The sequence below is a fragment of the Sminthopsis crassicaudata genome, chromosome 2 (assembly GCF_048593235.1).
Source record: "Sminthopsis crassicaudata isolate SCR6 chromosome 2, ASM4859323v1, whole genome shotgun sequence".
Classification (NCBI taxonomy): domain Eukaryota; kingdom Metazoa; phylum Chordata; class Mammalia; order Dasyuromorphia; family Dasyuridae; genus Sminthopsis; species Sminthopsis crassicaudata.
Window position 1 is genome coordinate 69517446 of NC_133618.1, and position 27887 is coordinate 69545332.

The following is a 27887-nucleotide window of genomic DNA, read 5'->3' on the forward strand; positions in this document are numbered from 1 at the left end:
ACCACATAAAGAAGATAGCCTAACTATTATTAAACCTATTTTGTAGATAACAAAATTTGAGATTCTGCTGGGGAAAGTGAACAATAGGTGGTATATTTATTTTGCTTTAAAGTGAATAAAGTACTTTACATTTTCATTCATTGCCTTGTTTGAATTTCAAAATAATACTTTGAAATGGGTAGTCCAAATCCATCTGTTTTACAGATTCCTCAGATAACTGGATTTAGAATGCAAACATTTTGTTGGTAATGGCTATTTTTTTCCCTTTTTTCTATCTCTAGTATCTAAGAGAATACAATATAACAATGGGTCCCAAAAACACTATGGGTAGGGATAATTACTATATTATTAGATTCACAGAACTGAAGTAATTTGCTATACTCAACCAGATAATAAATAATGGAGGGGATGAGGTTTAACCTGATATGTCTACTTCTTCTAAGTGTAGTTCTATTTATTGTTATCATCATTACTATTATAACTAACAACAACAATAATACTATTAATAGCCAGTACTTAAATAATGTTTTAAGGTTTGTAAAGTACTTAATGAGTTATTTAATTTGATTCTCCATACTTCCTTTTGAGGTAGATGCTATTGTCATTTCCATCTTACCACTTACTAGATCCATGATTTTGGCAAATCACTCAACTTTGACTTCAGTCTTTTAAGCTGTAAGATATAAGACATAAGCTGGACTATAAGTCATTTGTTATTCCCTGTGCAAACTCTTCATCATCCACCTTTCATATATGGAATTTTGCCTGGAATTTCTTTCTTTTGCCCATAGAGTTACTAATAAACTGTTAAAACTTAAATTAGCTTCAGCCTCCTCTAGGAAGTCTTCATTGTTTTAGAAACTATAGTTTCCTAATTTATAAATTAAAAAAAAATGATAATAGTCTGCCTTGCAGAGTGGTTGTGAGATATATTTATAAACCTCAAAGCATTATAAATGTTTTGCTTTTTAGTCATTTTTTCAGTTATGTCTAATGCTTTAATTACCCCTTTGGAGGTTTTCTTTGCAAAGATATTAGCATAGTTTGCTATTTTCTTCTCCAGCTCACTTTACAGATGAGGAAACTGAGGCAAATAGGGTTAAATGACTTGCCCAGAATCATAATCATTAGCTGAGGAATAAGAATATTTCTGACTTCAGGCCCAGCATTCTGTTCACTGTACCACCTATGCTATTATTAAATATTAACTATAAGTTGCTTCAGGATTAAAATAAGTACCTACTCCATATAAGGTAGTCTGCTAAAAGTTTTGCAAATATTATCTCATTTTATCCCACAACAACCCTAGGAGAGAGATGCTAATGATGTGGGTTGTGGTCCCTTTAAGATTCCTTTCTGATTCCCAACCCCCATGGCTGAAGAAGCTAGGATCTTTGATTCACAAATCCTGGTTAAAAGCACCCTTTTGAATTCCAATGGGAGATATTCGGGCTCTCCCAACCCCCATCAGATCTGAGGCAACTTGGGCTGTCCAACCCCCCATTCTAATGATCTGCTCAGGTTTCCCAACCCCAACCTAGCAAATTCTAACCCTGGCTGGAACTCAAGCCAGAAGCCAACATGGGACTTCACCCACAAGCCCCTTCAGATTATAAAAAGAGCCAAACTGGGGTCCACTCTTTGCAGAGATCCCAAACATGGCATCCTTACACCAGACATGTCAAGGATTTCTACCCACCAGAGCCAACCCTAGACTCTGGTATTTTCCTACCTTTTAACCTTACTTCCAAACTCCATAATAAACCTCTTTTATCAATCTAGGTTTTCGGGTCTGTAAATTCCTTTACAGAAGACTCTTGGCCTCTACTAGACCCTGTTTAACTCTGTATCTTTGTGCTGAATCCAAAAGGGTTGCAGGGGAGCCTCTATTTGACTCCTTGTACTCCAAACCTGCCACTAGACCTCAATTAAACCTAATTTCATTTAGGTACTCCTTATCTAGTTCTCATCACTATTATCTCCATTTAATAGAGGAGTAAGCACAAATAGATAGAATTTAAATGACTTGCCCAGGTTCTGGATTTTAGTGTCTGAGGTAGGATTAGTATGAGTCTTCCTGAATCCAAGTCTAGTTCTACTTACTGTGCCATCTAGCTACCTAGTCACTCAGTATACTTCTAACTTAATTATTCCCCCTTCCCTTATACATTTATTATATATATAAAAACAACACCACAGCTATTTGCATATTTCTTATATATCTACCTCTATTAAGATCCAAGAAGGCATAGATATACAAATTATACATTTATTTTAGTACTCAGAAAAAGACTGGCAATAGTTAATAAATATCTGTTGAATTGATTTAATGACATGAATTAGAATTTAAGTGGTGAATAATGAGAAAAGCAAGAATTTTACACTTGAGAATATTCATTGCATTTCCCCAGATTTTAATCTAAATGCCCTCTGTGGTGAAATTTAGATCTCCCTAAGCTGTAATTAGCTTTCCAGGTCCATGAGCCTGGGGCCTCCAATATATTAAGTGGTCACACTGTTTGTTGAATTTGAATTTGAATCTGAACTATCACAACTAAAAACTAATTGGACATTCTATAAAAAGCAGAACTCATACCACTCTCTATTTGGAGTTGAGGTCACCATAATAATAATAGGTCACACTGCCCCTAAGTTTTAAGGTTTATTAAAGGGATTTTGTTCATTATGATCCTCTCTGGTTAATACAGTTCAAATGTTTATATTCCCTTGAAAAAACTGAGGCTCAGCATGGGTTTAGGGGAAAACTTATATATGGTCCTTATATTGGGGGGCTTAGAAAAACTCATTGGTCTTTTTAATCACTTAGCAATGAGTTTTCTTTAAAAAGATATCTCTTGTGGTAAATTGTTGGCCATAACAAATTTCTAACTTTAATTCTACTATTTATTTCTAGGTGATTGATTGTTAAAAAACCGGGATTCAGATCCCAAGAGTTTCTGGAACTCCAAAGTTGTTCTTTTCTTCTATATAAGAAGTCTCATTTCATTATACTGGCTATGAAGTTCCTCTCACTTTTCCACTACGGCCAAGATACATGAGGCTCATAGGGAATTACTTAATCCTGGTTCTAAAATTCCACTCTGTCCAGATTCAGGATGAAATGTGGGGACGCATCTTAACTTGACAATTTATTTATGTCTAAAGCTTACTATGTTTTCAAACTCAGGTGTAGACAGAAATTTTCAGTCATAAATTGCATGTCACAGATAGTGAATTGTTTTAATGAAAATGCTATGTATAAATATATACTTATATGTTTGCATATGCATTTGGATTTCATATTCCTATTTCAACATGAGGTTTTACAGACTATGAGTATTCCTATAGTCAAATCTATAAACACATACATACACACGTATATCTGTGTATGAATGTATGTATGAAAAGGAATATACAATAAATCAATTTGTGCAATATTTAGGAGAGAACTTTCTATTAGCTGCAAAATATGTTTCTACACAAGAACAGCAATCAGCCTGATTTCAATAAACTTTGGATTTAGAATAGATGAACAGGATATAAAGATACATTTTGTTAATAAGACATATATAGGCACAGAGATGTTTTTGATGTTTTTGTTTTTCTTTTCCTTTTTAGTATGGGAGGGGCAAAAGAAAAAAAAGAGGTTTCAATAAATACAATCTTTATCTGGCTCTGTCTCTCTGTCTGTCTGTTTCTCTATGCCTCTGTCTCTATCTTTCTCTCTTTTTGACTGTCTGTATCTGTTTCTCTCTCTCTCTGTTTAAAGCTGTTTTGTCTCTGTCTCTGACTCTGTCTTTGTTTCTCATTATCTGTGTGTCTCTTTGTCTATATCTGTTTGTCTCTGTGTGTGTTTCTCTCTCTTCCTCTCTCTATCTCTTTCCCCCTCTTTTTCTCTCTTTTGACCTGTAATGTCATCAGTGTGGAAACTCTCATGGTCTTAAATGATAGCCTAAGGCCCTGGAAGGTTAAGTGATTTACCATACTGCTAGTATGTGTCAAAGACCCAATTCAAGTCTTCCTACCTTGAGGTTGGCTTCCCTTCATTACATCTGCTACTCTTTCCTCATGTCCCATTTTCTTCTTCTCACTTCAACTTCTTCCATCTTTCTATGCACAAAGCAGTAATATAATTCAAACATAAGAATATGGATGGTGCAAGTTTATAGTGTTCTCATATTTCTAAAATTAAAATTAATCACCCCTTTAGGAAAAGTCATGACCATCTGGCATTTATGTAGTATTCTCAGTTTTGTAAAGCATTTCATATATCTTGTATTGCCAGTTGTCCTGACTGCTATTTTGCTGTATATTTCTATGATTGGAAGAGAGACTTGTAGCTCATGACTTTATGCAACTCTGACTCATTTAAAATCAGTTTATACACATCATAGGTCCTCTTTGAAAACTATGAAAGAAAATTAATGTTATGTCATTTGTATCTTACAATAATCCTGTGATTTAGTTGCTATTATTATCCCAGTTTTACAGATGAAGAAACTGAGCAAGAGAAAGGCTCAATGAGTTACCTGGAGTTAGAGAGCTAGAAAGTATTCCCAGGCAGGATTCAACTTCAGTTTTTCCTTACTCAAGTCCAGCAATTTATCCACTCTTTGTTTTTGCCATTAATAACCACTCCCTTAGCTGATTTTCTTAGGGTGGAACAAGGCTATTGTCAACCATTTCCTCAAGCTGATTATTTCAACTTAATGTATGATGCAAAAAAAGGAAAAAAAAAAAAAAAAAGAAAGAAATAAAGAAAGAAAAATCCACATTTACTATTCAATTTCCCCCTTATACAGTAGAAAGCCTTAATGTCAAGAAGTGAGTTATTTTTAAATTATATCTGTAAAAATGCATTTGCCTTTGAGCCCTCAAAGGTAAATTTCACTCTCTATCCAAGGTTGTGTATTTTCCAAACAGCAAAATAAGACAGTATCATACTCAAAGAGTTCACATTCTGATAGTGGGAGGCAACACACCTTGAACATTTGGGCTACAAACCCAGTGGAAAAGCCCAGTGATCATTAGAATGAATCTTTAAGCTCGATGGTAATGATGTCTTCTATAATGCTATTAATAAAACTATATTGATTTCTTTGTTGATCCATTACTACAATTGTATCAGGGTGAATGTGAAAAACAAATACAATGAAATTCAATAAGGACACATACACCACCTTAAACATGGGTTCAGAAAGTCAGTTTTAAAATCGTAGGATGGTCAGGAATATGTTTTAGGCTATTTTCTGAAAACAAAATTTTAAAATCTTATTTTATTTGTTTTAATGGGTTACAAACTCAGAATGAGTCAACAATGTAATGTGCCATCCAAACAAGTTAATATGGGCTTTAAAAATCATAATATCCTGAAATAAAATGATAATCCATATTTACTATCTGGTCACATTCTATTTGAGGTATTATGATAAATGATAAGTTTTACCATGTAAGAGAACCATTGAGCAATCAGATGAAGCAACCATGATGTCAAAAGGCATAATTTTCCTTTTTAATGAGATTTAACTAGAGAAACTAGTAGTTAATCTTAGAGAAAAGAAGATCCACATATATGCGTTGTATGTGTGCCATCATAAATTAATTTTTATAAATTGGTTTCCTTTTTAGCTCTATGTATTTTATCTTATCAATTTAAAAGCATAATTTTGAGAAAGGGTCCATAGTCTTCACTAGAAAGGCAGAGAGATCCATGATGCAAAATAATGTTAGGAAGATCTTCTTTAGAGAGTTCATAATTTTTAAATCAGTTCTCTTCTGAAGTCATTGAGGGAACTTTCTTTTCATCTGCATCTTTAGCATTTAGTATTATTTTCTAGGAACAAAAGAATTGCTGGAAGTTAAATGTATTATTGGCTAGTCCACCCTAGGAACAGAATACTAATTTCTGACATCAAGCTAAATTTTTCATCATTACTTGAAATTGCTTTACTAGTATCGTTTATGATTCAGAAATTGGCCCATATTCTTTCACTTTCTCATAATATTTCCAAATCTGCATGACTCACAAACAGCATTACTGTTGCTCTATATTGTTAGTTTACATGATATATTTAGTGTGTCCAAAACCAGCTTATTAACCTTCCCATCATAGGAAATGCTTTTGAAATAAATCTCTTCATAACTTTTCTTAGAGGCTTTTAAAATTACTTTCTGACTAGTTTTCCTTTTTCCATTATAATTTCTCTTTTATCTACCTTCCACAATGCTGCCTTTATACATGCCATAATATGCCAGCAACATCTTTTTTATTACTCTATCCAAAAATTCCTCCCATGGCATTCCATGACCTAATAAACTATGCTGTTTAGCATTCTCAAATCTGGTAAAGATTGAATATTTCTTTAATGCCCCAAATCACATGAGACCAAATTAAAGCACTATACTTCTCTAATGCAATACTCCCTTTTTCCCCTAGTTAGAAGCAACTGATGGCATAGTGGTCCTAAATCATGATAAATCAGAATTCAAATCAGATATCAGATACTTGCTAACTGAATTAATTTAGACAAATCACCTAATATTGATTGTCTCAGTTTCCTCACCTGCAAAATGAGATAAGAATAGCACCTTTCTTATAGAGTTGTTATAAGTATCAAATCAAACAATAGTTATTAAATACACACATAAACACACACAAACACACACACACACACACACACACAGAGCACAGTGCCTGGCAAATAGTAGGTACTATATAAATGCTTATTCATTTCCTTTGCCAACTTGAAAGTAATTTATTTCCCTATATATAGATTTTTGAGGGAAAAAAATAACCCCAAATTGTACCATTTTAAAAAATTCCTATTATCTCTTGAATTACAATTTATTTGTACAAATATTGTCCTCTTTTTCCATTAGAATATAAAGCCTTGATAAAAGACCCTATTTTGTACAACATCTATCTTTGGGTTTTGAGTATGTAGAAGAGTGTCTTAAATATAGTAGGAATTTAATATGTATTTGTTTAATTGCATTGAGAGACAACATGAGAAAGTAAAATGTTAGAAACAAAGCCAGAAGACATGAGGTTTTCAAATTTCAACACTGTCAGCTACCACTTCTATAGGAAGCCTTCTGCAATCACTCTTAATTCCAATATTCAATATTTAATAAACATTTATTAATTGTCAACCCTGTTCCAGGCATTATGCTAAAATGCTAGGGATACAACTAATAAAATAAAACAGGCCCTGCCTTCAAGATGGGGAAGTAGACAACACATAAAAGGAGAAAAGATAGTTGAAGGGAACACCATAAGTTATCCAGCTCAGAGCCATTTCTCTCGGTCTTAAGTCCCTTGTGTATAAAATGAAAGAATATAAAATTGCTAAAGTTTCTTCTGGTTCTAGCATTCTTTGATTTAATCTGACAGAGTAGAAAAGATGAGGAGAAATGCAGAATGGATACTCAATATGATAGAGAGCATTTATAATTGGTAGCAATCTATATAGCTAGAAGGGACTCAGAGGCCATTGGGAACAATTGCCTTTTATAGTTGGGCAGCTAGGTGACACAGTAGGTAGGATGTTGGGTCTGAAGTCAGAAAAAACAAGTTCAAATTCAGACTCACATGTACTAGCTGTGTGAGCATGGATAAGTAATTTAACTCCATTTGCCTTAATTTTCTATTCTGATAAATGTTGCAGAAGGAATGGCAAATCACTAGTTTCTTTGTCAAGACACCCCCAAATGGGGCCATGAAAATTGGGCATGCTTGAAAACAACTGAACTTTTAATAGATAAAGGAATGGAGGGATCTGGAAGTTATGTGACTTGCAGGTCAAAATCATAATAAGTAGGCAGTCAAGAGCAATATATAGCTCCTTTGACTCTATGTCTTCATTATGTCTCCTGACATGAGTTCAGATTCTAGCCTTGTTACTTACCAATTCTGATCTCAAGCAAGTCATTTTTCTCCTTTTCACCTTAGCTTACTCAAAAGCAAAATGACATCAACACTATTTTTATACTGCCAAATACAGGGTTGCCTGGAGGAAAATATTTTGTTAAAGGGAACATGCTATGTATGAGTGAGAGCTTCAGGATTGGGATGTACAGTGGTTAAGCTGTACAAAGACACCTCAGAGTACTTCTCTAGAACAGACACTATATTTTACAGCAGCCTCTTATCCATAACCTCAGTGGCTTCATTAAAAATTTAACACAACAGATTGTCTTACATTGCTCATAGGTTTGCATTTATAGGACTAATTTATTTTTTAAATCAGATTTCAACAACTCATAATATTCTGTCAGTATTTACCTTTCACCAATACATGGATAGACAGATGGCTGTCCAGATCATAATGCAGATGGAGGGAGTAATGATGTATGGATGAGAATATGTAGATCTCTTTACATTCATATATATTCTAAGTACTTAATATTAGCAGCTGTGGGTGAAATATCATCATTTTTATTGTCAACCGCTCCACGCTGAGGTAGTAGGTTGGTGTATAATCAGTTCAAACCGCAATGCTAGTCATTTATTCTGAATAATGTATTTGTTTACTTACACTGATGTGCACATATATCTTGGTTACATGTCACAATAAATATAAAACTCACTGTGGCCAAAATGTATCATAGCGAAGACCGGGGTCCAGGAGTCTTCCTGCCTTTGCAGTCAGAGCCTTCACTGGGGAGAACATTCCCTTAATTACTATTCAGTAATTCTGAAGGTCATTGACCACATGGCTACTCCAATTCAAAAGGGATTCAAGGATGTGACATAATAAACGTTGTACCATTGAGTAAGTAAGAAGTAATACAATTCATACCTTAATTACTGGGAAATTAATGGAAATAGTGTATCAAAATATGATTTTTTTAAAATGGAGATACGGAAGCTACTCCAGACATTAAAAGATAAATGATTGCAATATTTTAGATATGAATTCAATTGCTGCAATGTGCCATCTTAATACAATTATGAAACCCTTCTTTTGACACCATCATATTTGAATTTATATTAGCCTGTGGATATGTGAGCATGGGTGTTGGGCATGGGAAGTACAACATATCCTTGAAAAGCCTTATGAAAAGATTTTAAGATCATGCCCTCTAAATGATATACTGTACAAATACACACACATGGGTCATATTTCACTGACCTTTTTCATTCTTTTGATCTGATGATAAGATTTAAATTGAGTCTATTAAACACATATATTTATATTTATCCTGGTGGTTAAACTGTGAAAGTTGAGAGCAGACAAATGTTAACACAGAACTGTTCATTTTCTTAGATTTACTTATTAATATTATATACGTAGATATCAACAGCACAATTTAGATAGCTTGTTTTAATGTGTAATAAATAAGAAAGATGGAGTCAGAGACAGAGAAAGACCAAGAGACACCGATAAAGTCTTAAACTAGGATGATCATTATTTTGAGCCAATTCTTTTAAGAAATTTTAAGACTATTTTAAATATATAAATTTTAAAACCTAGCAAGTCTCCCATGCATTGCAAATTCAATGTGGCAGAAATATTATGGTAGGCAAAAAAGTCAATGTGTTCTTGATTTAAGAAAGACATTGTCCAAAATGACAAAAGTCTTTAGTTTGTTGTCTTAATCCTTGGCCAAACTATTTATTTAGTTCTGAGTAGTGAATGCTAATCATAGAATGGTAACCCAAGATGTTTGATTGAAGAAATTGTGGATATTTAGTCTGTTGCAGACAAGGCTTGGGAAGGGTCCAGGATGACAGCTAACTCCAAGCATTTCAAGGACTGTTAGGTGGGAAAGTAGTTTTATGTGCTTGGATTTAAAAAAGCAGGATTAGGAAAAATGGGTAGAAGTCACAGACACTCTGAATGTAATGAAAGTATTTCTAATAATTCAAGCTTTCTAGGAGGATAACAAGTTCCTCATCTCCTGCCATTGCATTGATTATTTTGCTGGTTTTTCAAAGAGAAGATTCTTATTCATAGATTGGTTGGACAATATTATATCTATATCTATATCTATATTTCTTTGTCAGATTAGAAAATGATTTTTGATGAGTGGATTTTTACATATCTCCTCTGAAAACAAAACCAAAAAGTATATTCAAATATTAAAAGGCACTTGCAAGATGAGGAGTATTGTGTCTTTTTTATGATACTCTCTTTAAGATCAAGAACAAAAGTTAGTAAAATTCCAGTAGTTATGGCAATCTAAACTATTTAGATGATGTACAATTTGAAAATGTTGATATGTAAATAAGAGAAAGTTTTTAATTAAAAGTAGGAACACCAAAGGCATACTTATTAATGATTCTATTTTATAAAATGTCCTTTTTTCAAATCCCAATTCCCTATTGCTTTTCTTTTCCTTTCATTTTATCATATACTGATAGATGGCAAAGAGAGCTTAGAACTAAAAGTGATTTTTGTAGGTCTCCAGTTCAACCACTTTATTTTATAAATAGAAAAAAAAATTAAGGCTCAGAGAAGTTAACCAATTTATCCAAGGTCACACAGTAAATAAAGCAATATTAAAGAAGGAAATTCAAATTTAGATACTCTGACTCAAGAAGCAGCACTTTTTTATACTGTTTCAATCCCTAAAGATCTAAAAATGAACAAAAGCCCTTGGGGGATAATGTCTCCAAAAGATAATAATAACTTACATTTATTCGGCTATTTAAGGTTCACAAAACACTTTCTTTTTAACAACTCATTGAAGTACACTATGCAAGTATAAAATCTGTTTTAAAGAGGAGGAAACAGGGGCTGCAAAAGTAGCTCCATATCACAAAACTGTCAAAATATCAGAGGTAAGCCTCAAATCCAAAATTTAATTCCAAGGTCAGCAATCTCTTTCCTCCCCTATAGTCAACAAACAACCCTTAATGTAGTACCCCATTTCATGTGTCCCCATAATGTTACTGTTTTGGGAAGAGGAAAGAGGTTTTTTTTCTTATTTTCCTATGTCTTGTCTTTCAATTATTCAGTTCACATTTTCCTGTTTTATAAACTTCTACTGTTCCCTTCATCCCCTATTCAATTATAAATTCACATATTTTGCATTCCCCTGTTGACTGTAATTTACTGCTCATAGCTTCTATCCTTCTGCTTGTGGAAGGCTCAAGAATTATTTATCAAGCCTCACCAGTATATTTCAGTCAGTCAAGTTCTTTTTTCCCCCTCCAATACTTAAAAATCTTGACTAACACAAGCCCATGGAATCCAATTAGAACCATATTTAGACAATGAAGATGAGACAGTTTGATGATTACCTTTGATTAAGGGAAGGGGAGAAATTGCTGGACAATTTCTGGGGTGAATTGTCTGAGAGAGAGGTAATGGGCAAAGGCTAAGGCTAAAATCCCCGAGTTTTCAAGTCTCATCATCTGCATTTATTAGAGATTTCCCTTCATTGAAGAAGAAAATAGATTTTGTATGTATATGATGTGTGTGTGTGTGTGTGTGTGTGTGTGTGTGTGTGTGTGTGTGTGTGTTGTACAGAGAAAAAGAGAGAGAATGCTTTTCTATTGTCTTGGTCTATAGGTCCACATCCATATTGTATGTATATATACATACATATTCACATATGTATATGTATATGCATTTTTTTCACTTCATTCAAAATGAGTTTCCAAAGCTTGGTTCCCATGCCTGTTTGTCCCCATCTCTTGAATTGAGAAAATTATTTTTTTTAATGAATTCTCATCAAGTTTCTAATTATAATATCTTTATGTTTAATATTTGTCTTTCAGATGAAAGACAAACATTTGGGGGGCAGTCACAAAGGACATGAATAATTTCTTTAGAAGCTTATCTAATTAATTACACTGCTCTGTAATGTCTTTAAAATGTGAACTGCCCGTCATTTTATTAATTTAGATAAAAGTAAATCTTTAGTGTTTAAATATGACACTTGTGCTGAGAATCCTGATAAGACACTGTATTCATTGTTTGTGTGTTTATCCAGTGGAGATAAAGGGAAGGAAGATTGCTCAGAATGTTTTGAGCTGATGATTTCTGTCTCAACTTTTTCTATCCCATTAAGAAGTAATTTTGAAGACCATTTATGGCACATACACAATGTTCATAAGGGAATATCAACTAACTCTTTCACCAAAGAATGCTTAGGACATGGTGTACTAGAGGGAAGAAAAAGAAAAAGATGATCTGGTGCATTCTATGGTTTGTAGACATCAAATGAATCATTACATCTGCTCGCATCTCATTGCTTAATCTAAGAATGGATTCAAAGGACCTCAATTCTTTTCCTGACAAACAAATTATTAGCTGAATGAGACCGTGAAAGCCATTTCTTTTCTTTGGATCTACATCTTAATGTTAAAATTCAGATGACACCTAAATTATTAAACTGTTTAACCCTTTTAGGAGAGAGAAAAATTAGACAAATGGAGAAAAGGAGGGTCCTTCTAGGGGAAAAAAGGACATCAATATAACATGTAAGAAGGAAGGCACTCAAGGGTGATAGTATAAGATAGTATAAGGGTGATGAACCACCATCAAACCATTGGAATATTGAGGCTGTAACTTCCAGAAACAGAGATAGAGTGAGTTATAACCCCGTTGTTCTTTTGATCTTGCCATAACTCATCTGGAGTTTTTGTGTTCAGTTCGGAAACAACCTAACAAATAGAATTGTTGAGCTAGTGAGAATCCAGTGGGCAGGAAGGCAATCAGAATAATGAAGGGTCTTAATTACCTACCACATGATTTATCAGTTTAAGAAAATAAAATTTTTAGCTTAGATAAAAGAAGAATCTGGAGAGTTAGGAGAAAAATTAAGATAGATGTCTTCAAGTATCTGAGGGTTGGTATATGTAGGAAGATTAAAGTTTCTCTTCTCTCCTGCACCTTTCCCAGAGGACAAAACCCAAAGAGGTGTGCAAATCTGCAGAGTAAAGTTTAAAGTAAATATGAGGAGAGATATGAGACCATCCTTCAAGTTAGCATTGTGCAAAAGATGGGCTACCTCAAAAGATGGTGGATTCTCCCTACTTGAAGATCTTAAAATTGAATCTGAATGACCCCTTTTGGTGTATGTTACAGTGGGGATTATTTTTGTATATGGGTCAAACTAAAAGGCCTTTCATATCCCTTGTAATTCTCAGATTATGTGAGTTTAGGACTTGGGGAGACTATTTTTATCTACCAAATATATCTAGGGAAGGTATAAAAACATTCTCTTTTAAAACTTGTTGAGATTTCATAGAGCATTTCCTCACTTCTGTGGGTTTACTCTTACCCATTCTGTAGGTATTTTTTTTTTTCACATGGCAGGAACTGTGAATGAAAACCATAGCAAGATTAAATTTAGCTTCTTTTATTGACTAAACTATATATCCTTATAGTCCCAGAGTATAATACACAGTAGATTAGAGAAAATAAAACAAAACCCCAAGTAGTGAATAATTACATAGAGTATGCCAATTGAGTAAACTCCAAACCAAGAGGAATAGCTATAATAAAATTAAATCACAATTTTTTTCTTTCTTCTTTTTTTTTTTAGAATTTTATACCAATAAAGATTTTTATTAATTTTTAAATTAAATTATTTTTCAAGTATCAAAAATTATTTTCCTCCCATATCATTCTTATGAAAAAAAGTTTTAAGAAATACTTGTAGCAGATATTTGCAGTCAAGCAAAATACCATCATACTGTGAGCTGGACAGGGCAAATAATAATTTTCTTCTTTTAGAGTAGAGAATCCAGAGTGTTGTCAAGACAAAGTGGCTTTTTCAAGGTTACACAAATAATAAGAAACTGAACTCCAAACCAAATATTATTACTTCAAACAAAGGGCTTAATCATACATCCATCAGAGATTTAATCTACAAGAAAGGTTGAAAGCTAAACACCCAGGCCATGTTCTTATGTTGTGATATTTTATTGAGGATTATGAATCTTGTTGTCATTAACACATGGAGAACAAAAATAAAGAACTTTAGAAAAAATGAAAAATTGCAAGAAACTTTTGAGTCTTCCTGCCTAAATAGATTGACACACAGTACAATTCAATAAGCATATATTAAATACCTACTATATGTCAGATACTGTGCTAAGATACAAATCAGTTTTTTCATTATAGCTTTTTATTTACAAGATATATGTATGGGTAATTTTTCAACATGGACAACTGCAAAACCTTCTGTTCAAAATTTGTCCCTCCTTCCCCCCACCCCTTCTCCCAGATGGCATATTGACAAATACAAATTAAATATGTTAAAGTATAAATTAAATATAATATATGTATACATGTCCAAACAGTTATTTTGCTGTACAAAAAGAATTGAACTTTGAAATAGTGTACAATTAGCCTGTGAAGGAAATCAAAAATGCAGGCAGACAAAGGTAGAGGGATTGGGAATTCTATGTAGTACTTCAAAGTCATCTCCCAAAGATCTTTTGCTGGCTATAGCTGGTTCAATTCTTTACTGCTCTATTGGTAGCCACTTCCATCAGAATTGATCATCATATAGTATTGTTGTTGAAATATATAATGATCTCCTGGTCCTGCTCATTTCACTCAGCATCCGTTCATGTAAGTCTCTCCAGGCCTTTCTGAAATTATCCTGCTGGTCATTTCTTACAGACCAATAATATTCCATAACATTCATATACCACAATTTATTCAGCCATTCTCCAATTGATGGGCATCCACTCAGTTTCCAGTTTCTGGCCACTACAAAGAGGGCTGCCACAAACATTCTTGCACATACCGGTCCCTTTCCCTTCTTTAAAATCTCTTCAGGATATAAGCCCAGTAGTAACAATGCTGGATCAAAAGGTTTGCACAGTTTGATAACTTTTTGAGCATAGTTCCAAATCATTCTCCAGAATGGCTGGATGTATTCATAATTCCACCAACAATGTATTCGTGTCCCTGTTTTCCCACATCCCCTCCCACATTCCGCATTATCTTTCCCTGTCATTCTAGCCAATCTGACAGGTGTATAGTGGTACCTCAGAGTTGTCTTAATTTGCATTTCTCTGATTAATAAAGACTTAGAGCATAAAATGCAGATCATTAATGCAACTATTTCTGGTAGGGGAAAACAGTAAACTCTATATATTTATGTTCTAGAAAAAAAGAACTGTTTAGAGCAAGAGATAGAATGATAAGAAAAGATCAGTGAGCCAATTAGTTAACAAGAATTTATTAATTTATTAATTATTTAAAATATGACAAAAAGAAAAGAAAAGCAGGAGCTTATATTCTTTTTTTTTTTTTTTTTTTGTATTCATTTTTCCAAATTACCCCCCCTCCCTCCCCCCGATGACAGGCAATCCCATACATTTTACATGTGTTACAATATAGTCTAGGTACAATACATGTGTGTGAATATCATTTTCTTGTTGCACAATAAACATTAGAATCCGAAGGTACATGCAACCTGGGCAGACAGATATTAGTGCTAACAATTTACATTCACTTCCCAGTGTTTCTTCTCTGGGTGTAGCTACCTCTGTCCATCATTGATCAACTGGAAGTGAGTTGGATCTTCTTTATGTTGAAGATTTCCACTTCCATCAGAATACATCCTCATACAGTATTGTTGTTGAAGTGTACAGTGATCTTCTGGTTCTGCTCATTTCACTCAGCATCAGTTGATTTAAGTCTCTCCAGGCCTCTCTGTATTCCTCCTGCTGGTCATTTCTTACAGAGCAATAATATTCCATAACCTTCATATACCACAATTTACCCAACCATTCTCCAACTGATGGACATCCATTCATCTTCCAGTTTCTAGCTACAACAAAAAGAGCTGCCACAAACATTTTGGCACATATATGACTCTTTCCGCTCTTTAGTATTTCTTTGGGATATAATCCCAGTAGTAGCGCTGCTGGGTCAAAGGGTATGCACAGTTTGATAACTTTTTGGGCATAATTCCAGATTAGGAGCTTATATTCTAATGAAGGAGACAATAATGTAAATGACTAAGCTTATGCAAATGTTATCTGGGAGGGGAAGACTTTAGCAGATGGGGGATGAGGTGAAGATAGAAAAGCCTCCTAGAGAAGGTGGAATTAAAGATAGAAGGTACAAAGAGAAAATAGGTTAACTTAACATATGGACTATTGGATTAAAATTGGTACTGAACCAAGCATCAGCCAAATATCTGGTTCATGTTCCTGCTTCTTTCTTTAGAGGCCAGTATCTTCATCCTTGAACTTCTCTGACTTTTATAATACAACAGCATAATAAATTATAAAACTGAGTGATTTATTGTTGTTTGTTGTAGTTGCTGCTGCTGCTTCTGCTGTCTTCCTTTGGTCATATTAATGCTTATTAATGGATGAAAGGTCCTCTAACTGAAAATTGCAATAATAGCATTCACTTAGGGCCTTGGGGTATGCAAAAAAAAAAAAAAGAAACAAAACAACAATTTTATACATTTGTTTTTCTCACAATAACTACTGAGGAGAGTCTATTATTAGGAAACTGAGGGAAAGGGAGACAGCTTTCAAAGTAGCTTTCTTACTGTTCTTCATCCACGGAACTCCATCTCACAAAACCTTCCATACCTTTACTCTGGCTATCCCCAAATGCCAAAAATTCATTCTTATAATTTCCCTAGAGTTTTTCAAGGCTTAGATCAAATGCTACCTTCCATGTGAAGCCTTTCTTTATCCCCTCAGATGCTTAGTGCTTTCTCTATAAAATTATATCAACTTTTAATATATTTAAACATGTACATATAGTCATCTCTGGCTAGATTGGAGTTCTCTTGAAGTCAGGGAGGACTTTACTTTTGTCTGTTATCTCAAACATAAAATCTAGAGCAAATTAGTTGCTTAATGAATGCTTGCTGAGTGCTAAGAAGTGTCTCATTAAATTAAAAGCATAAAGTCATAAAATCCAAAAGCTGAGTGACCTAGTCCAACCTGTCACTATAATGAATAAATACTTCTGGTATTCAATTTCCACTCAAACATATGTTGATGAAAAAGTCACTAATAATATACCTTTCATTTGGATAGAGGTCTCATTTTTCTTAGAGAACCTCTAGCATTTCATATCATTCAGCAATCATTTTTTCTTTCCATTCATGTGATTTAGTCAACAAACTAATAGTATGTTAAATGTTGTTAACTAGTTACCATGCATGTAGAAAAGCCTGTGATCCCCCTTGAAATTTTATTGGTTTCATGATAATAGCTTAAGTGAGAGAAGGTATAGAGAGAAGCACAATAAACTAAATGTTAAGAAATCTTTAATCTTGGTTCAGGAACTATCTTCAGTTCTACAATCTGTAAAGTGAGGAGATTAGGATTAGCCTAAAGTATAAATGAAAAGATAGCTGGGGTAAATACCTGGATGGGATATCAAACACAGGCTGACCTTTTGTGTACTTAGTCATTTACTAATCAAAACATCAGTCTAGGGTGAGAGATATAAAACTGAAATTCTGAACTCCCCTAGGAACTGGGAAAGCTAACTGATTAGAGAATTTTTCAAAATTTAGGCATAGTAAAAAGCCTTGTACCAGGGAGGGAGCAACAAAAATGGAAAGGGAGGTTTGGGAATGTGATAAACTGTATAGTAATAAAATTAATTATATTTTATATGGCACTTTAAGAGGAGCTAAACTCTTTACAATCATATATCAGTTGATTCTATAAGATATTATTATTCCCATTTTACAGTTCAGTAAATTGAGGATAACAGAGGATAAATGACTTGCCACGATCACATAACTAATAAATATTTGTGGCAAGATGTGAACTCAGATCTTCTTGGTTATAGCTATTGTTTTATTTTTTGAACACCAAGACACATGATTAGGAATAAGGTGTTCAGAATATCCCAAGTCAAAGGAATAGTTTGGCCTTGAGGAAAATCATTGTATAATTAATAAAAAGAAAACATTAAAAGGCTAAATAATTTTTAGTTTTCAGATTAAGATATATAAAATTTCAATATTTAATCCTTCCCTGATGTATTTCTTGATCTCTCCACTAAAATAGGTTTTTTCTTCCTGTGAACTTTTAAATAGAATTTTTTTTCCTTTCTTAGGCACTTATCATTCTTTACTTAATAATATAGTTATTTGAATCTCAGGCATTGCCCTTGCTGTACTAGAAGCCCTTTAATATCAGAGATATATCTTATTAATCTTTATACGACCTTCAGCAACATAGTACTGTGTTCTCTCTGTCTGTGGCTTGGCAAATAGATATAGATTAAGGAAGTGTTGAATACATTGGCAGGGATAGGAGTTATGTTGTAGGAAGTTAAAGAAAAAATTCAAAGGTCTAAAAAAAAAGTCCCAAGCTTATAATAGATGTTCAAAATGTGCTAAATTGTTTACTTAAAAAGATATGAATGGGGCATCTAGATGGCATAGCAGATAGAGCCCTAGCCTTGGAGTAAGTTGGACTTTAATTCAAATACAGGCTCAGACACTTAATAATTTGTGATACTGAGCAAGTTACTTAAACACAAGTGCCTGAATGTATGTTTGTATGTATGAATTATATATATTATCATTGTACAAATTCAATAATTTTGAAATGGAAAGGGAGAAACAAAGTAAGAAAGGAACATAGGGTGCTAAGAGGGTCAAGTGAAGACATTTTTAAGCTAAGAATGAACCCTACTAATTTGAAGAACATATTTATAAGAAAAAGGAGATAATGAAGATAATTAAGAAGATAATCTAAGTGGAGGTGTATAAGGCTGATATGGAAACCCAGGGTGAAAAAAGTAAAGTCTTGGAACAAAAGGCATCACTTTAGGATGAGATTAGAAAGAGAAATAAGAAGAGGGTTTTAGAAAAAGAAATAAATGTGAAAAGGGAAAAAAGAAAAAATGAGATAAAATGGTCAACAAATTAATCAAGGAAGCAGTATTTGAGTTATAGGGAGTGATTATGTCACTGAATACAGGGTATCCACATGTCCTTATCATATATAATTGTGTGTGTGTGTTTGTGTGTGTGTGTGTGTGTGTGTGTTGTATCACCATGCTATTTAAAATAGACACTACTTCTTGCTGTGAAAAAGTATTTTCTAAAAAAATAATATTTGATGGTTGTAATGATTTAGATTTTATCATCATTATAAAGGTCAGAATTTTGAAATACATTCCCAAACCAAATATTTCTTCTCACTTAATTTCCTTATTAATATTCAGTGTCATGCAAATAGAAAGACAAATAAACAATCAGCCATCTCCAAAGCATTGTATATAATTTTCAAAAGATCACAAGATCATTATACTCTAGAGTGAGAAGCAAATGGCATTGCATTTAGAAAAAAAGAGGGATTAAAATAATGGCACTTTATCTTGGCCAATTTATCAATCATTTTAGAAATTAAGATGAAAGAAAATATATTTTATTTAAAGAATTATTTGTGGAGGTCTCAGCTATTCAAATTGCACATGAAGATTATTATATAGCATATTATATAACATATAGCACTTACTAATGAGATAACTTTATAGTTATCTCATTTGCTCCTCCCAACAATCCTGAGAGATAGGTGCTATTACTATCTTTATTTTATGAAGAAAGAAACTGAGGAAAATTGAAATTAAGTTATTTGCCCAGATTCACAGATCTAACAAATGTCTGAGGCCAAATTTGAAGGATGATCTTCCTGACTTCATGCTCAGTATTCTATCCATTCCAACATCTAACACAGTAAATAATGAATACTTCTATTAAAGATGATCTGGAATTATTCCTATAAAGCATCAATTGGACCATCAAATATTAATAAAATGGAATGTTAAAAATATTCCCAGTATTGTCTAATTGTACTTTTTTCTAAGCCCACCCTTCATCTTGTACAATTGGTCTGAGCTATTGTTTTTTTTTAATGCTGAACATAATATATGGGCAGTCAGAGCGACTAATAGAGCAAAATATACTGTGTTCTGCCAAAGATAAACAAAGAAATCAATCCTGGTTGTTTACAACATCCCTTCCCTCGTGTATAATGCACTTTATCAATAAAACAAAGCCTGATACACCAGAGGACAAAAAAATCTTATTTAGTCAAAGAAGGTCGTCATTAAGTAAATATCTTTCCAAAGATTATTTGAGGTAGATTTCTTCTTCTTTTCGGTGATGGAGCACTGACTAATTTTATTTGTTGGATGGTCAGATGCAACATATGCTTTGACTAAAGTGTCCTATTTTAGAATGTTATAGATAGATACACACACACATATACACACACACATACACACCCTCACTTTATGGGAGACTATTTTTTAAACCCATTAAATTGTACATGCAAGGTAAAATAAAGTAAAATACACTCAACGCTTTTTATTTTTTCCTTCCCATAGGGAACCACAGTCAAATATCTCGAGTACCTGTTGCTATTAAAGTGCTGGATGTCAATGACAACGCCCCCGAATTCGCATCCGAATATGAGGCATTTTTATGTGAGAATGGAAAGCCTGGCCAAGTAAATATCTCCATGTTGTTAATCCTGAATGTGTTTTTATACCACTGTCTCATGATTGAATAACCTAAAGTATAGCCCATGTTTTTTTTAACATATATGTTAGGAAAACAGTTAGTGAATATGTCAATTAGTACATTAGATATAGATCCTGTACTTGTCTCATGTGTGGTAGCTCATCCTACTGATAGTAGAATTAAGAACGTCAAATTGGCTTCAGAAGTAGAGTAGCTAGCTATTCCATTTATACAAAAGGGAAATAGCATGTTAGAGATATCTTTTGGAAAAGGGTACTTGAGAAACAAACAAAAATATGATTTCAGGTTAGGATAGGAAAGCTGTTTGACATTATAGGGTAAGAGAAAAAGAGGAAAAACATGAAATTGAGAATTAATTATGTCAGAACCTGAGTTATTACACTCAAAAGAAAGAAAAAATATTTAACTGAAGATATGTGAAAGAAAAGCACAGGAAACCTCCAAAAAATGCAGAATAGATAAATACAATATGTGCAAAATTTTAGTCAACAACTTTTTAGTGAACTTTGGGGAGGGAATTTTTCTTTTCAAAGCTGCATAGAGAATTGACTTTGATGGAGCTCCAATATCATTGATTGGGAGACTCCTGCTACCAATGCATATTATTATTCATTCATAAACTTTCCTAAACAAAATTCTTCCTCATTTTAACAGACAGATTATATTCTTGAAGGCTTCTCTAATAAAGAGCATTCTCTGGTAGATACAGACTAGATTCTTGAAGATGTCTCCAATAAAGATCATCTCTGACAGATACTAAAAAAGTTTTGACTATGGGCTTTTCAATGGACCATGTATCTGTTGGTCAATGATAGGGTAGTTTAGGGAGTAAAGATTCATCACAGGTGGTAATCTGTTGGGATACATGAAATCAGTTATTAAGATTTGAAAAATCTGTGATTTGTCTCAGTAGAGAGAGCATCCACACTGAAGTCTAGATAATAAGAATAAGAATAATAAGTTGATAATTATTAAAATGATTCATGTTTTTCATTTAATAATATCTGACAATTATACAGCCTTTTAGGTTTGTTTGCAAAATGCTTTACATATATTATGTCCATTTTTTTTCTTTTTTTTTTTTTGTGCTTCACAGTAGTGTATGTAGAAATGATGGGGGTGGGGTAGAGCAGAATCTTAGAATCTTACTACATGTTAAAATGGAAATAGGCCAATGTTAAGTTCAACAGAAACAAGAATGTAATATCATTTTTACCAAGCTGCCAATGTACTGTATGTTTTTGAAATTTACCATTTTTCAACTTCCTCATTTATTTCTGGATGGTGACATTTTAATTTAAATAAACAGCAGCTGACAGTATGACACTAGAGTTGTTAATCTAACTATTCTTGTGCCTCATGTGGGTGTTAGGAATTAAACTTACTATTTGCCTAAGCAGGTACCTGACAAGTCAGATTTGTTTTTTTTTTTTTTTTCCTTCAAAGTAAGCAATACTGTAGATTGATGCCCTTTTTTTAAAACTATTAAAAACATCAATGTTTTGACCTTCCAGGAAAATGAGGATTTTCCTATACAACTATTACAGCATTTGAGATATCTATACTTATTATAATTATAACAGTTAATTTATTCTATGAAATAATTATTTTATAAAATAATGTATTTCAAAGTCAAAATTTAATGTAGCACAATGATTTAAAATATAAACAGACACATGACTGTTGTTCCCCTCAAAATGGTTATCCTGGGAGTCTATGTACTTTAAGGATGCTATAAGATTTGGTCAGAACACGTTCCTGGGAATTGCCTTCAGAGATCATCACTTCAGAGTCATCATCTGATGATCATGATAGGATGAATACTACATAAACAAAAGGAGTAAGGGATGTTGTAAAATACTGAGGGTGAAATTATGGTTCTAGCTACATGACCCTAATATAGACTAAGTGTATTACTTTGAATATATCATTTTATTTCTCTGGACTTCATTTTCCTTCTCTATAAAATGAGAGGATGGGCATGAAGCAGAGTTGCATTATTTATGCCACAGACCCTCTGGCACTTTGGTGAAGCCTTTAGATTCCTTCAACAAATAATTTTTAAATGCACAAAATAAAATATTCAAGGTCAGAAGAAAACCAATTATATTGAAATAAATTTATTAAAATAATAAAAATAACTTTATAGACTCTAGGTTAAGAACCCCTGGAAAAAAAGGTGTTTTTTGTTCCAGCTCTAAAATCAATGATTTTTAAATACCTGCTATCAAAGGGAGAAAATATTGATTTCACTTATAATTTTAACATAAACTCATTATGTCTTTAGAAGATAGGAATTTTCCAGAGGTCATTTTAACATTTTGGTTTCTAACTTAGTCTAGTAGCATCATGTTCAGTTACATGAAAATCTAATGGGCACATGATCTCACTTATGAGAATTTTCTCTTTACTAGGACAGATCATAACCTTTCCATGCTTTCTTATTCTTTGTGATGCTAATCCATGTCTTTGAATGACCTTCCCCTACATCAGGAATTCTTAAACATTTTCCCCTTAGGACCCTTTTTTTTTGCTTGAAAAAAATTTTATGTGACCCTGTATATAGGTTTATAAAATAGGTATACAAATCAAATACTTAGTGATAATAAATCATAATTTCACTACCCTCATATTCAGTTGTAGACTAAATATAGAGTTATAAGCCACATTTTGAGAAGTTAGCCCTAGAGAATATACCAAATGTGCAAATGGGCCTTTTCTAAAATAGTGCATGTTTTGTGGATGCTCAAGCTATGCTTGACTATGTACCTATTTTTCTTTTCTTAAACTATATAAAACACCTGCTTCCTTTTCTAATTATTGTTATTATTATTATTATAAATATTATTATTTTGTATGATCACATATCCACTTAATATTATTCATGGGAATACCTAAAGTCATCATTCTTCAAACTGTGATTTTGTATGATTTGCAAAATGTCATCAAGAATGGAGAATACTAGCGTAAAAAATGCATTCTCTGGAATAAGGTTAGTTGCAAGGACTACAAAATTTATCAAATGTAACCCAGCCTTTCTTTAATCTTACTCAATTATACATCTGGGTCACTGTCTATTTTTGTCTTGTCAAAGTTATTTGTACTGATGCACTAAGTGGATTCTCCTTCAAGCTATTATCATAATTTAGTAAATATGCATTCTTCATTTATTTCTCCCTCCCCTAGTGTGCATCATTAAGTGAATATCTTTCAAATTTTCAGTGAGAATTATTTTTTAATATTCTGGGGATTGATGCAGTTAGCATAAATGTGAATTGGGGAATTTAGAATTAGAGAATCTTGCAGTTAAAAGGCTTATCTAAGGCCCTTTTGCCTGTACATGGATAGGAGTACTCCACACTGTAACCAAGTCTTCCTCCAAGTCTTGTTGGAGGACTTCTAGAGAAAGGGAACTCATCACCCTCAGAAGCAGACTATTCAATTCCTATGAGTTTTAACTGTTACTGCCTTACATCAGGACAAAATTTAACTTTTAGAAATTTGCTCTATGGGGCCAAGGTAGACAAATTCCTACTTTCTAAAGTGATAATCCTAAAATACTTCAAGATTATTATCATATCTCCTAAATTATCATTTATCTATGAAAATCATTCATATTCATCTTAGCAAAGGATAAGAGTACTATTTTCTACTAGCATTAACCTCTGTGACTATTTTAGTTAAAACCAAGATTTTATTAGCTTTCTTAGTTTATATATCTCACCATTGACTTTGACATTTATTAGGAATCCCTCTATTTTGATTATTTGCTTGTTTGATTGTTCAGGGCATACTAGTGGGTATGTCTTCCTGTTTTATCAGTTACTTGATTTTCTCTACACCTTTAATTCTCACACAGTCTTGGCGAATTGTGACTAAGCAAATTTCAACATCCCCATAAATAAAATGAATATTTCTATTCTTTTGGTACTTAATCTGGTTATATTGAGGATATTTGAAATGATAAATGTAAAATACACTGCAAATCTTAAAATCATATATCAAACCAACCAATATCATCGTCATTATTATTAACAACAACACATTATTATTTCGATAATCAGAAAATCACTATGGTATCATTTGTCAAAGAACCTCATATGATCTTAATGTATGCTTAGGAATATATCTTGTTGGAGTAGAGTCTTTAGTATTGTATTTTGCCCTGCTTAGCGAAACTTTTTATTAATTAGTCAAGTATAAGCTAAGTAAGGATACTTTAATTAAATTTTGTGAAATGGTAAAGCTGTTGTTTTCATAATAAATTACTGATCATGTGATCTGTTCTCTTTTTATTTCTCTATCAAAAAATCTACATATGTGAACAAGGCATTTAAAACAATGTTCTAAAAAACAGAGACTTTTCTATTAGAAGATACTAGTGTTTTGTTCTTTCTTGATTTAAAAGAAATCATATGAAATTTGAGATATCTTAAAATTGATGAATGATTATCTTTACAACTATCACTTCCTGATAGATTTTCACTGTATTAATATTGTTTGGTCCAGCAATTCTTCTTGGATTGACTTTTTGGATTTTCCTTTTTGATTTATAATTTTACTTCTTCAGATAGCAAATCAGTCACCAAGTGATGATTTCTTGGTTACAATTTCATCATTGCTAATGAATGCTACAAATGGTAGATCTGTTCCATGTCTCATTTATTTGCTTTCTTCTTTAAAGTTTTTGTTTTGTTTTGTTTAAAAGTTCTTGAAATTATTTTTAAGACAGTGTCATGTCAAGAATTCTGAAGATTCATTCATACTCACATATATGTACTTACACATATATACATATACATATACACAATACATATATAATGTGTGTGGATATAGAGATACATATATATATATGTATATATATATATATATATTCACAGATTATATATGAATCACTGGTAATATAATACTTTTAATTTTTCTGTTAAAATATTCTACATGAATAATATATTCACAATATGGTATCTTAATATATGCTATATAAACAATGAATATCATATATATTTATTGTATATATGATAGGTATATATATATGTACACACATATATACATTATGTGTAGATGTGTATATGTGTTCAGCTTCTCTTGGAAAGATAATGACTTAGATTTTCTGTATCTATTAAATACTGAGATTATATAGCATAATCATTGTGTTTATTTATCATTTACAAAACACTTTTCATGCTATCCCAAGCTGCTACCCCCTCCTGCCATCAATTATCTAGGATATATTTTTCATACACTTTTATACATACACACACACACACACATATATATGTATATACACACACACACAAATATATATATATATATATATTTATGTATGCATTATCTCTGGGTAGACTGTATCTACTTGAGGGACATGCTATATTTTTTTTCTATACTCCAGGACCTAGAAGAGTATCTAACAACAAATATTTGTTCATTGATTATGCTCATAATGTTTGTTAATATTGAGGGATATATATATATATATATATATATATACATATATATATATATATATATATATATATATATTGCATACACAAAGGCATAGGTCTAGTCCCACTTCTCATAGACTTTCAAAAAATTTCATGTTTCAATATTTTTCTAGAATTATCTTGATTTTGATTTTTTAGCAAATTTAAGTTTTTAGCCCTTATACTCAAAATGATCATGCACAAATACATAAAATAAACATCTTTCAACATTTTTACACTGTGTTTTGAAAATAGGGATGAATACTTCATGAACTATCTTTCAAAGACAATACCCTCTTTTTAAAAAAGAGAATAAAATATTTTAGAGTTGGAATGCAATTTTGAGGTCATCTAGTCAAATCATTTTATTTGAAAAACAATTAAACTGCTCTAGGTAGTAATTGAGAGAACTAGAATTAAAACCTAATTCTGCTATCTTCACATCTAGGATTCCACTTTAACAAGCCACCTTTTGTTGAAGGTAACATTGAATTTGATAATAACTGACTTTAAAAAATATCATAGAACTTGGATTTGGAAAGAACTTTATAGAAAACACAATCTTAAACTACAAATAAGGAAACTGCCTTGCAAGAAACTATTCAGTGTCTTCCTTAGAACTATACAAGCTTTGAATTCATGGCTCATATTGCTAATCCAGTGTTCTTTCAACAACAACTATGCTTCCCATTAAGAATTTTCTGAATAACAATATCTTTTGAGAACAAACACTTTTATTTTTAATTATTGCAATGATTAGCTCAATCCAATTGGTTAGTTTTGAAAGTTAAAATAGCTATATGGCAAAACCTATCACAGCATATCCCTGTTATGATCCTTTTGGAAGCTTCCAAAAATGCACATGAGAATGTATTTTCCTTTAAAATTCACATTCATATCCTATGCTATTGATATTTAGACTCCAACATTCTAATACATTCTGCTTTATAAGATTTGGGGGCAAAACTTTGGTTCCATTTTAAGTCATAGTTAAATTTTATCAGAAGAGTGGAGTTCCTTCTGTTTGATTAATGTGAAAGAGTTCCAAACTAAAAGCATAAATTGCATCCATTTCACTAAAGCTCATCTACATGCTTATAATTGGGAAACCTCAAAACACTGCTCAAAAGGCCAATTGAATCTTAAAATGATGCGAATAAATCAGACTGAATAAAGTGTTTCCTCAGCCAGAAGATAAAAATATAGGCACAAAGCTTCTATTTCCTCAGTGGAGATAATGAGACCTGTAATATTTTCCCAGTGGACTGTTGTAAAGCTCAAGTGAGATAAGGGATATAAACCACTTTGCATACTTTAGAGCCTTAATATAAATGTCAGAGATTGCTATTCTCATTATTAAAGAGATCACCCTGGGATAAAAGAGGTTTGTAGATAGCTGTGTCCCAGCTGATAGAACAGGAACTGAGATCAAGAAGACCTGAGTTCAAATTTGATTTTTGGACCCCTGGACTTTAATTAGCCATAGAAATCTGAGAAAGGGACTTAACCTTTGTTTAGTTCAGTTCCTTCAAATCTAAAATGAGATTAATATAGCTGATCCAGGGTTGTTATGAAATCATATGAGATAATATTTGTAAAGCTCAACACAGTGGCTGACAAGTAGTAGATGCTCAAAAAAATGATTAACATTTTATTTTCCAATGGAAAAGAAATATTGAAAGATCATCTCAAATTTTTGAATCCAAATGAGTATTTACTTTTTAATGTTTTATGCTATGGATCTGCTCATGTTAGAAATTTACATTGCAAGTTCCATAATAGATAACTAGGTGAAATGCATTATTTATATATTATTGTAAATAACATAACATATAACCATGCTCCTTATGTCTAGCATAATATAAATATACAGACATGTTATATACCTGTTACATCTCTATATACAGAACATATATATGCATTCATACCACTTACAAAATATGTGCTTTCCAATAGCCAGTCACAGAACTG

The 27887-nt window shown here is 32.5% G+C and overlaps 1 protein-coding gene across 5 annotated transcripts in view; it reads left to right on the plus strand.

Annotated features, from left to right (window-relative positions):
* The window catches only part of CDH8 (cadherin 8), a 523303-nt gene that overhangs the window by 383211 nt on the left and 112205 nt on the right, over window positions 1-27887 (plus strand). For all 5 annotated transcript variants that reach the window (XR_012485894.1, XM_074286561.1, XM_074286563.1 and 2 more), the window contains exon 9: window positions 20298-20419. Coding sequence is in view for 4 of the 5 variants with exons in the window: in XM_074286561.1 (XP_074142662.1) it covers window positions 20298-20419 (122 nt within the window). In the remaining variant the exon portion in view is untranslated. The remainder of the gene's footprint in view (window positions 1-20297; window positions 20420-27887) is intronic.